The 12,494-nt window shown below is 41.9% G+C and overlaps 1 protein-coding gene across 1 annotated transcript in view; it reads left to right on the plus strand.

Annotated features, from left to right (window-relative positions):
• The first annotated feature begins 2,878 nt into the window (after positions 1–2,878).
• LOC120721907 (serine protease 48-like) overlaps positions 2,879–12,494 on the plus strand; it is a 15,481-nt gene continuing 5,865 nt past the window's right edge. Inside the window, exon 1 of the mRNA XM_040012548.1 lies at positions 2,879–2,956. Within this exon, the coding sequence (XP_039868482.1) occupies positions 2,879–2,956 (78 nt within the window). The remainder of the gene's footprint in view (positions 2,957–12,494) is intronic.

Below are 12,494 nucleotides of genomic sequence, written 5' to 3' on the forward strand. Positions count from 1 at the left end.
ATGAAGGACCATTAATTTTGATGTATTGTGTTAATACTTTTAAACACAAGACCTGACCATTTGTTTCAAAACAGTGAACTTACCATAAGTGGTTGGGGGCCTGAACACTATAGATCCTTCGCCTTATTGCATGACAACGTCTAAATGCACGTCCAATAGGATCCACTTCCTGTAGACTTTGTCTGACCCTCCAACGTTGAACTCTTAAGCCACGAGATCTCAGACGTCCAAGAATGTATACTTCCCCTGCATTTGGAGTGTTCTGTAGGATATCCGTCACAAGGCCATTCAGTTCTTGATTTGAAATGTCCACATAGCTTAATGGCTCAACTCCCAAAGTTTGTCTGTGTCTGTACAGGGTTCTTCGACTTATTCCAAAGCATGATGCAATTCTCTGCCATGTCATACCAATGGAAACAAAGTGAGAAATCTGTTCAGCAGATATAGTGTATCGTGGCCGACCTGGATGACCACTCAAGGTGGTTGGGGGTAACAATCTGTGGGTCACATAAGCAGATCTCTGTCTAGCATCATATTCATGTAGCAAGCTGCAAAAGCATCTATACAAGGATCCTAGTAGGTTGGTGGCAACCCTATTATTGGGATCATATCGAGATACAGCAGCAAGAAATTCTGATAGAGTTCGTGTATGATCATCTAGCTCTCTATAAAGCTGCTCTTGTCTGATATTGTCCGAATTTTCATTTTGGAGTGCCCCAATACATTGCAGAGCACAAGTAAAAAAATCTTTCAACATCTTCTTCATTGGTTCTCACCTCAAACAACAAAGAATGTATGTAAAAAATGACAAAGATCCGATGTAATTTAATTGTAGATGAGGTACTGTCAGACACAGTCTTTCCAGATTATACGGGCAGCTAGCATAGCCAGGATGCCCCGACTTGTTGCAATAGGCTGCTACCCTACAACAATGTTTGGATAGTCACTGATGAAGGCAAAAGATTTTTCAATTATACCTCTAACAGACTGTTGTGGACGTCACCGCGGTGTTAGCTGTGCATTAATGTGTTATTTGTTTTTCCTCACCTTCCTGTGCAGCTAAAATACCTTCCTGTTCAATTGAAATCTTCTTGGTTTTCAGTAGTGTGTGTGAGAGCGTTTCAGTAGTGTGTGTGAGAGCGTTTCAGTAGTGTGTGTGAGAGATAAAATTTCAGTAGTGTGTGTGAGAGCGTTTCAGTAGTGTGTGTGAGAGCGTTTCAGTAGTGTGTGTGAGAGCGTTTCAGTAATAATGTCCCTTACGGCACCTCATAATTAAGAGTCTCGGCTGGTCCCTGGTTGGACTGGGTGAGCTGTTTTGGACTTGTTTTGATATGACAGCTACTGATTTTCCATTTAAAAAAACTGCCTCCAGCAGCCATTCCTCTTGCAGCAACTGGCAGCAGCAGCAAACCCTTTATTGTTTAACCCTGTGTGTGTGTGTGTGTGTGTCTGACGCACAAGGGGTAAACTGCCTATTCATCTTAGTATGAGGGTAGCGCTTGCCTTTTGTTTGGCTTTTGTTTCTCGTAGGGTTTAGGTAGCACTACTGTGGAATAACTTGTTTTGCTTGTTGTTTTGACCTTGTGTAACTCTGGAGGTTATGCTTTCAGTTTTGGTATGATTAGTGTACTGAACCTTCAACCCTATCACCCTTTTTTAACCCTTGCTCTCCTGTACCCCCAGTCTAGGGTGCAACATGAGGTGGGGGCTTGTATGTGATTTTTCTGGGGTGGGTGGGGAGGTGGGGGTATTGCCATGCAGGGTTTTCTGGCGTATCAACCATTGGCCAATGGATTACTATAATTTCATTATGTGTATTATCTTTGCTCATAGTGGTAAATAAACTGCAGTGAACAGGATTTATGAAGAGCTCATATATAAAATAGAGCAATTATGCATTTGCAAGTGTCTTTTATGACTCCACCCAGTCATTTTTGGCCAAATAAAGTATCTTTGCAAAACTGTTATAATTGTTGCTTATATTTCTGCTGCTCTCATGACCAGGGCGCTCTTAAAAGACATTTTAATGTCATGTTTTAATGTCAGTGATGCTCGTTCATCCTCTTTTCATCATCCAGTCCTTAAGTGGCTGGAAAAACTAGAATCTCTAGCAGCAGGCAGGTCCATGCAGCGAGAACAGCCAGCTCACAAGTACCTGGGATGAGAGAGAGCAATACACGAAACTAAGATTGGGGAGTGGACCCCAGGAAGTGCTGGGACCATGACTATTCAATACAAGTTGCCAATACTACTGACAATAAAACAAAAACAAACCTGCATAAAAAACAACAGCAACAATAGTAAAAACAATCATTGCTGAATTGTAGCTTTAAACACTACAGTCTGTTGAGGAACTTTGTGTAGAAATGTGGTCCAGCTGGCTACACAACATCACAGTGAATGCATTCTTTCACCAGACCAAGTGATAGTATGAAGACCATTATGTTTGATCTTTATCTTGTATAGGAATTTCTTTTACTTATGTATTAATCACATTATTTTATTGTATAATACCTTGGTGCCACTGGATTTTAACAAGTCTCACACTCGTACAGTAAGATAAATGGTGGGGGTGTAGTAAGGAAGTTGGGGGAAGCAGACCACTCCACAGGAAGAAACTTTCGTCTCTCGAGGACTCTGGGAGGTAGCAAGGGAGTGTGAACCTTAACGCTGTGTACTGCCTTTTGTTCCTGAAGAAGGTATTTAACTGAGAGCCATGCTAGGCTCAGGGAGACTCTGTTGACCGTCTGCCCCGCGGTCATGCAGGGACTTCATCAAGCTTGGTTGTCTGTTGTTTGTGTGTTTTGATTAAAGATTGTTAGCTACCGCTCACCGCTCATCTGCAGGCTTTATTTAAATGGAAAACTTCCACAACAAAATGGTGTCACGAACAGGATGGTCCGTGTGGTTGCTGAACAACGGTTCCGTGGACGGGCTGATCACCCCTGAGGAAAAGGTACCTTTGTCCTACCGGCTGTTGAAGCAAAGGAAATGGAGATGTCACGGAGCCGTGTGTTTCAGCCACCACCGGGGACCATAAATTTTGAGGGGACTGCTGCAGATGGGTGAGTTGTAGCTAACTTGTATACAGTCATGAGGAGTTTTTTGTCTGGCCGAGCCGTGAAGTGCCTGCTGCTCCGGAGTTCAAGTCTCCATAAGGAAAATCCTGGGGTTCGAGTCCCCAGGCTTGTGTTCGGTTCCGGTGTTGTGCAAAAGAAAAGCAGTCGTCTGCCAGAAAGTAATTGCAAAAACACCGGTCCATCACAGGGAACGGTGGTTTGAGTCCACCGTTGATAATCACGTCTGCACAATACAGTGTGTGGAGTGATGGTATTTTAGCACTTTTCTGCCGAGAAGGGAAGAAGGCCATTGCAGGGGACGCTCTGAATGTAAATATGGGATCTAGATCCAGTAGCAGCGGACGTTTCACCCAGCGGCCAGATATAAAACTCAATATCTGACAGTATGGTAAAAACTGAGTAAATGTGTGGTGTGTAAGATTGCAGAGAATGGTTGTGTGGGAAAAGTTGATGTGTGTGTAAAAACAGAAAAAATGGGGTTAAAAAATGTTGAAAATGGGGAACAAAAAGAAGAGAGGAGTGTAGAAATGTGTGTAAAAGTTGTTTCCAACTAGAGGGAGAGGGTGGTACTGCAGGCCACCAGCTCCCCTAGGGTGGACACACATAAAAAGGTCTTTTTTAGCAGACTTGTTGATGAAAATAAGCAAAAAAGAAAAAAAAATAGGAAGAGGGTTTAGTGTTTTTCAATGTAGAACAACTACAATCTCTCTGGGTTTTTAAGAAAGGGGAGTTCAGAATCAGAGAGAGGAGATGTGTTGTTTTAAGCAGTGATAAGAATGATCAAAATGTCTCAGTGTGTCACAGGTGAAGAGCAGACCCGGATCAATTTTCCACGTGCCGCAGTCAGAAGAAAATTATAGCTTAACTTCCATGTGTTTGTCACCCTGAGAACACAAGCTCCAAGAATCTCTCCCTGAAGACAAGAAATGCAGTTCCAGAACAACGAGATGGATATCAAGAGCTTACAGCAGCATCCTGAGCAGTGAAGAAAAGGTCCAGCAGCAGCAGCTGTGCAAGACAGCGGCAGCAAGGAGAAAAATGGCATCATCATGACTGGATGGATGGATGTGCATTTCCAACGAGCTGCAACTTCACTGTGTGTGAATGGACTTTGAAAGGACTGCCTGAGTTGCACATTTGCCACTTTTGGAGCAAAATGGCAAGATGAGACAGTGGAAAACAGGACAAAGCTGAAAGACAACTGACTCTCACTGGACTGCCTTAAGGGGGGGGAGATGAGATGAGACCACAGTGGAAGGAGCAGGGGAGGACATGGAGGAAGGCTGTTTTAGTGTGGGAATGAAATTTGAGTTTAGGAAACTGGGAAGAAAAAATGACTGCCTTGTGTGGAGAATTGAAAAGTGTCTGGAGCACCGCAAAGAGGAGAGGTACACAAAAATTACACAAACAGAAAAATGCATTAATCCTACTAACACATACACACATGCAATGAAGCTCATGAAGATCAAACAGTATTAAGCATGCATTTCTGTTACCATTATCTTGTCCGGTTCACTTAGCAGGTTAAGAAGTGATACATAGACTAGTGAACTAGTATTATTTTTGGGGAAGGATGATTGAATCATAGCAGGGGTGAACAGAATGCTGCAGGGGGTCAGATGAGTGGAGACTAATAGTTTCTTGTTTCTGTGTGGGGGAGGTCTTATCATGACACACATCTGGGTACATGGGGGAAAACAAAAACTCTGATAGAAAATCTGATAGAATATTGTCGTTGTGTGAGGTATGTGACTGGTGGATGAAAGTTTTGGAGATTTACTGATGCATTTTCCTTTGGTACCACTTTGAACCTGCCAGTTTTGATCTATCATTCTAAGAGAGTATGCTTAGACAACTTCTAAAAAGAGGCCTTCATATTTTTTGATTTTTAACAGTGCACTGAGATTTTTTGTTTGGCAATTTTCTCTTTTTCAAGCAGGGCTGCAAGATCGGAATCGAAAGCGCTACACAACATGTTGAACAATCGCAAGTGAGCTTCTCCAAAATGAAAATGGGCTCGGGAGAAAGCCACTTATTTGGGACAATCAGAAAACAAGTCCCTGTCAAAAAGGATTCAGCGAGGTAATCCAGTCTAAATTCTTTTTTTGTTTTTTGAAATGACGTCATTGCTGGCAGTAGAAACTTATTGTGTCACGAGAGGTTCTACTGTCAGCAAATAAAAAATGGGGACTGACTGGACTGACAAAAAGCTTGACTGACTGCACCTCCACCCAGAGTGACAAAAGGGTGGATGTATGTATGTATGTTTCTTTTTATAGGAGCAGAAAGGTGACAGCAACAGGTTGCATGAGCTTTTGGGCCGTGCTGACTTAACCTTTTAATTGCCACTTTCAGTGTCTTTGTGAATTTACCAGCAGTGTGTTATTCATGACCTTGTATTGTTTACAGTGCAGAGTTCACTGTGAGAAAGTGTGCATACAGATGCGCTGCGCTAACATCTATATCACTTTTTCCACAGCAGAGGGTTAATCGTCGGATCTAATCACATGATTTACAGCAGGACACACCGCTGGCTAATGTTTCACCCCCAACTTCCTAATAAGCTGACATAGGGAAAAAGAGGGTTTTCCGGGGAGCTTTCATTTTTAAATTGCAGGGACCGTGACATGAGGGATACGGAAGGATTGACTGAGGTGCAAATGCAGACCATGACTGGGAGAGAAGGCTTCAAGAGGACCAGTGAGAAGCAGGAACCATCTCCAGGACAACTGACAAACGACAGTGGGCTGCACCACTGGGCTTCCAAAAGATTGTCATGAGGAGAACAGCAAAATCTTAAAATAAAATGAAAGAGTTTCTACGTTGATGTTGAGGAAGACTACAGGAGTGTACAAAATGCTCTGCTCCTCATCTACAGCCGCGTTGGAACAGAAATGTGAAGAGAGCGTGCCAAGCTCCAAAGGTGACAGCGCAGAGGGAGACCAGCATTGGAATTATGACTCTGTAGATGGCACAGACACCAGGAGCCATGACTGTGACTGGGAATGACCACCTAATGCTGTTTCACTTTGCCATGCAAAGTATTTTGACACTCTGGAGAAGGCCTTTCCTCTGTGTCATTGTTGTTTCCATTTGCATGTGACAGCTTAGATTGTGGGGGTGATTAAAGATGAACAAAGGGTGGTGAGAGAACAGTGAAGTGAGGATACACAGTGTGAAACTCCTTTAAGTGAACAATAATGTTGATGTGATATACAGAATGTCAGGAAAGAAATTCTGGTATTAATGTGATTCTTGATTTAAGAATCAAAGGGTGGGATTGTATAGGAATTTCTTTTACTTATGTATTAATCACATTATTTTATTGTATAATGCCTTGGTGCCACTGGATTTTAACAAGTCTCACACTCATACAGTAAGATAAATGGTGGGGGTGTAGTAAGGAAGTTGGGGGAAGCAGACCACTCCACAGGAAGAAACTTTTGTCTCTTCGAGGACTCTGGGAGGTAGCAAGGGAGTGTGAACCTTAAGGTGTGAAACAGCTGTGTACTGCCTTTTGTTCCTGAAGAAGGTATTTAACTGAGAGCCATGTTAGGCTCAGGGAGACTCTGTTGACCGTCTGCCCCGCGGTCATGCAGGGACTTCATCAAGCTTGGTTGTCTGTTGTTTGTGTGTTTTGATTAAAGAATGTTAGCTACCGCTCACCGTTCGTCTGCAGGCTTTATTTAAATGGAAAACTTCCACAACAATCTCATGAAGCTACAAATGGTTTACGAGTCATGCACATGGAGTGCCTTCAATCACGAAGTGTACATTATCAATATCACATGAACGTTTATGAGTATCTGCTGATCCAGTCCTTAATTAGCTGGAAAAACTAGAATCTCTAGCAGCAGGCAGGTCCATGCAGCGAGAACAGCCAGCCCATAACTACCCCAGAAAAGAGAGAGCAATACACGAAATTAAGATTGGGGAGTGGACCCCAGGAAGTGCTGGGACCATGACTATCAAATACAAGTTGGCAATACTACTGACAATAAAACAAAAGCAAACCTGCTTTAAAAAACAAAACAACATCAACAATAGCAAAAACAATCATTTCTGAATCATAGTTTTAAAGACTACAGTCCGTTGAGGAGCTTTGTGTAGAAATGTGGTCCAACTGGCTACACAACATCACAGTGAATGCATTTTTTCATCAGACCAAGTGATAGTATGAAGACCATTATGTTTGATCTTTATCTCATGAAGCACATGATGTGCCTTCAATCACAAAGTGCACATTATCAATATCACATGAACGTTTATGAGTATCTGCTTTGAACTACGATATTAAGCAACATTTTTTTTTAAATTTAGCAACCTGACCTGGGCTGCTACAGCGGGTCAAATATAAGCTCTAACAAAGTGTCTCAGACAGTGGAAGATTTAATCTGGCATCCTGCATTCAACAACATCACGTACGAGAATGACATTTGTCTTGTGAAGCTGTCAGCTCCTGTGACTTTCACAGACTACTTTCAGCCAATCTGCTTAGCCTGAGAAAGCAGCACTTTCCACAGTGGGACAAGCAGCTGGGTCACTGATTTTGGTGAAACTTGTAACTTACAAAATATTAATTTTATTTAATAGGAATATGCAGGATTTTTTAAAGCTGCTGACTATTTTTTATTTTTTACAATTAGGTAATGGTCCGTTCCCAAACATGTGAAAATGTGAGAATTCTGTATTACTTTATATATTACTTTCACACTGAATTGTTGGAGTGTGTTATTGTTTCAGTTTCACTGATATTATACACTGTTAGCTTTCATGACTTGCCCAAGATGATTTATTACTCATTCATTTGAGTTTCAGCAGAGTTGGATACATCTGTAGCATGTAAAATACCTTCCAATAACTTCCGGGGAAAATGAGCTCCTTAGTTCAACATGTCAATCAGATAAAGTGGCTTTAAAAGTATGTCTCTATTGAGACTGTTCAGTGTCTGCTTAGTTTTTCAGCACTGGAAGCAGCCTCTTGGTCAAAAGTAACCAAATCTTCAATATATCTTCAATTAGGGTTGCCAACTCCCTGAAAAATAAATAAGGGACACCTCGTGGCCAGGGCCGGGCGACCCAGTTGTCTTCACCCTTCCCAGTGTGGTGAATTTTCTAGCTCTTTTTTTGTGTGTGAAATTATTTTTTTAACCATTTGACTTGAATTTGATTTAAGTAGATGTGTATTCTTTGTGATATGAACACATGTGAAACAAATGATCATTTAGCCATTTATTTTTAGCTCAAAATGACAACATTAACACAATAAAACAGGTCTCCTTCTTAAACAGAAGCCTGTCATGCTTAACTTTTGAGAATATAAGTAAATCTTTCTTTAAAAGAACTCTGTCCTGCTTAACTTAAAATAATAGAAAATAATAGAAAGAAAAACATTCTTGTAACAGTGCACATTTAGTGCATTTAATACAATTGGCTTCAGTTGAGGTGTTATTTCAGCTTTTCTAATGCTAATCAGCTGCTCCTGTTTGTAAACCCACTTGTTCCCATGATTACGCATCTTAACTCATCATCATTATTCATCTATGTATTACTTTTATGTATTAGTCATCTATTTGTTGTAATCATCTATCCTTGCAGTTGTTTATTACACAAAATAAATTATATTATCACACTTCTGGCCACATAGCGCTGATATTCACTGCACATTCCCATATTAACTTTTTCCAGCCAGGTGTTTTCCTTTTCCCATTCTTCCCTTTCTCTGAGGGGAACAAACATTGCTGCTCTAATGCTGGGCTTACACTGTGCGGTTTTAGGCCCATTTTGAGCCGATTTTTGAGTGATCGGACCGATTTTGGCCTTCATCGTGCGTCGTGTAGTATACGTGGGGTAACGAGAAGTGATTAACACCTCACGACCAGCTCCCGATCATCAATCGCTCGTGAGGGTGTCACCACAGCCGCTCACACTGCTCACGCGCAAACACGTAAAGGTTGGTGTAAAAGATGGAGCAGCACGGCTGTGCAGCGTGTGATCTGGACACAAGCGATGGAGGCACACAACCGTGAAAATAGTTGGATTTACATGCTGCTCAGTCACAGCTGCCCGATCAATGTTTTTCATTAGCAATTTAGCAAAGTTGATGGTGGTGGTGTGTGTGTCTGTGTGAGTGTAAGACGGAGAGAGAGAGAGAGAGAGCGCGACAGATTTTCTGTTATAACCTTCATTTTATGGACGCACAGTGTGCGCGCTCAGGTCGCATCAGAGCATCGGGCCGTATAGTGTGAGACCCTGCATCGTGACCTACCAACTTCTAACCCCTGTGAGTCAATCCTGCAGTTTGAGCAGGAGCTGAATAACGTGACTGAAAAAATCGCACAGTGTCTGCCCAGCATTAGGTGTACTGTCGTCCGAGACTTGCACCGCAGTGTCGGCGTTTGTTTCCCTGTTGGCCATGCTTCTTGTTGTGGTCATCTGTTGTCTTCCGGTATTTTCTCCATAAGCGACCTTTCCTCGACCAATGAGATGAGCGGTAATCTGAATTGTCATACTTGAATTGTCATAAGTGTGCTGTCAGCTCATTGGTCACAAAGCAGGAGAGGGGCTGGGAATTATGTTTTCAAACAAAGCATTAATTCCATTAACATTTATAGACTACTTTTGATTCTCACTGTATTACGGGACAAAGTGCGTCCCTTATTAGCTCAATACAGGACGTGTACTTTTGTTTCGAAATACGGGACGATTCCGTATTTTAAGGGACGGTTGGCAACCCTATCTTCAATATATTTATGATTAGCGTGCTAGCTATTAAGGTACAGCTCTGCCCTGTGAGCTCACTGCACCACCCCTCCTCTGCAGCAGGCCAAAGACCACACCTCCACCACACCAAAGCCCCCCAAAAAGGTAGGAAAAGCCCTGTAACTTACTTTCAAATGAAATATGTTCCCTAAAACAGTGGACAGAGCTACAGTGGCATGAGGCAGTTACTTACCCAGTTAGTTAGCAGCTACGACCCAGCACTACTTGTGCAGTTAAAAAGAACAGGTAACGTTTTTGTCGCGCTGTTGCACACACAGCATGCTAATTTCTTTCATTTCATCAGCTGCTACAGGACAACTCACCAATGTGTAAGTAATAACCTAATACTCCTTTGTGCTATAGACTACAGTATATGCTTATATAGATACCTTGTCACGGTACTGGGTCTCCGAACCAGTATATGTGTTTCAGCCCTTGTAATTATATTTCTTGACTATTGTTGTCCGTAGTTTTGGGTTTTCATTAGTTCTTAGTGATTTCTTCCTCCCTTAGTATTTATCTTAGCCTGTATTTAGTCTCTGTTCCCATGTGTACTCTGTACTTATCCTGTGTCACTCTTGTCTCTATCTTCCCTGCTTCCAAGTCAGTGTGAAGCCCGTGTCTCTGAGTCTGTGTCTGTGAGTTCAGTTGGTGTGTTTCCTGTCTTACTCTGAACGTCCGTGTCTTACGTCAGTGTAATCGGTTTTGCTTCTCCTGCCCAATTACTCCCAGCTGTGCTCTTCTCCTATGCCTGATTTCCCTTGTTATCCCTCAGCGTATTTAAGCCTGCACGCACAAACACATCCTCCAACCACACACACCCATATTTTGCTCCATTGCGGTTTATTTCACACCTCAAACATTTAATAAACAATTAAGCAAATACAAGTAATCTGCAATAAATTACAGGTAGTAATAAAATAAACTACTAACTCTTATACGCTATGTTCACACCTACACGGGTATTTTTGAAAACGCAGCTGTTTCGTCCACATGTAAACGGCGTTTCGAATCACCAAAAACTGAGATTTTTAAAACTCATTTTTCGCGTTTACGTGTGCACGAGGAATACAGAGTTTGTCATGCAACGTCAAAGGTATGTGCCTTTTTTCACGTCACGCTGTGCTTTGTTTTTTACTTTTTCTACGTGCTGAATTGCAGAATGGCAGATAGAGATGAAATACTGTTAATCTGACTATCTGCAGGTTTTACACGCTTACATAGACACGCAGTTAATGTCCCTCCATTTAAAAATTCAGAGGCGTACAGTGTGATTATTTACGTGTAGTTTGTTTTTGTCCTGTGTAATAATATTCAACATTGCGTCAATACATTTTTCAAAAAATGCCTCTCTGCTGCAAAATGGGGTTTAAAAACCATAAACAGCTGTGGGATACGGTTGTCCGTGATTGAACCAAGGGAAACAATCGTGGCAGAATCCGCCTGATGTTATTGTATCCAGCTGGCGGGCCCCACACTTTGGGAAGGTCTGCTCTAGCAGATCATTACAGAAGGAACCTTTTAAATACAAGCGCGGCTCATGCTCACAGGTGTCCACACGGGTGCTCACACAACAAACTACATCCTTTTTGGCTCCCTACCTCAAAACACACTGTGCGCTGTCGATCTTACAATAATATTCAATATTAGTATTTCTGTTATATTCACATAGATTCAATTCAATTTTATTTATATAACGCCAAAATCACAACAAAAGTCATCTTCAAGGCGCTTTATATTGTACAGTAGATACAGAGAAAAACCCAAACAATCATATGACCCCCTATGAGCAAGCATTTTTTGCTGACAATGGAAGGAAAAAACTCCCTTTACCAGGAAGAAAGCTCCGGTAGACCCAGGCCATCAGGAGGGGCGGGCCATTCTGCTAGCGACCCGGTTTGGGGTGCGAGAAGGAAGACAGGATAAAGACATGCTGTGGAAGAGGATACAGAGGTTAATAACAGATTATGATTCAATTGCAGAGGAGGTTCCTTTTAATACATAGTGAGTGAGAAAGGTGACTGGAAAGGAAAAACTCAATGCATCATGGAATCCCCGGCAGCCTACGTCTATTGCAGCATAAACCTAAGGGAGGATTCCAGGGTCACCCTGGTCAATGCCCTAACATATGCTTTTAGTAAAACAGGAAGTTTTAAAGCCCCTAATTCTTTGACAGTGAGAGATAGTGTCTGTCTCCCGAATCCCAAACTGGAAGTGACTGTTTCCACAGAAGAGGGGCCTGAAAACTGAAGGCTCTCCCTCCCATTTCTACTTTTTTAAATACTCAAGGAACAACAAGTAGGTCCTGCCAGAGCGAGAGCGAAGTGCTCTAATAGGGGTGAATTGGTACTACAAGGTTATTAAGATCAAGATGGGGGACCTGATTATTTTAGACCTTGATGTGAGGAGCAGGATTTGATTCAATTCCTGGATTTAACAGGAAGCCAATGACTGGAAGCCAAAACAGGTGAGAAATATGCTCCTCGTCTTTCTAAGTTCCCTCCCAAATATGGAAAAGAAATAGTAAAAACTTAATATAGTGATTATTCCATGAAAGTGGCCCACTTTCATGAGGTAAAATCATTATAAGGGCCTTATAATGATTTACTCATGAAAGTGGCCCACTTTCATGAGTAAATCATATAAGGCTACA

Source organism: Simochromis diagramma, unplaced genomic scaffold (assembly GCF_900408965.1).
Source record: "Simochromis diagramma unplaced genomic scaffold, fSimDia1.1 OVJJ01000612.1, whole genome shotgun sequence".
NCBI lineage: Eukaryota > Metazoa > Chordata > Actinopteri > Cichliformes > Cichlidae > Simochromis > Simochromis diagramma.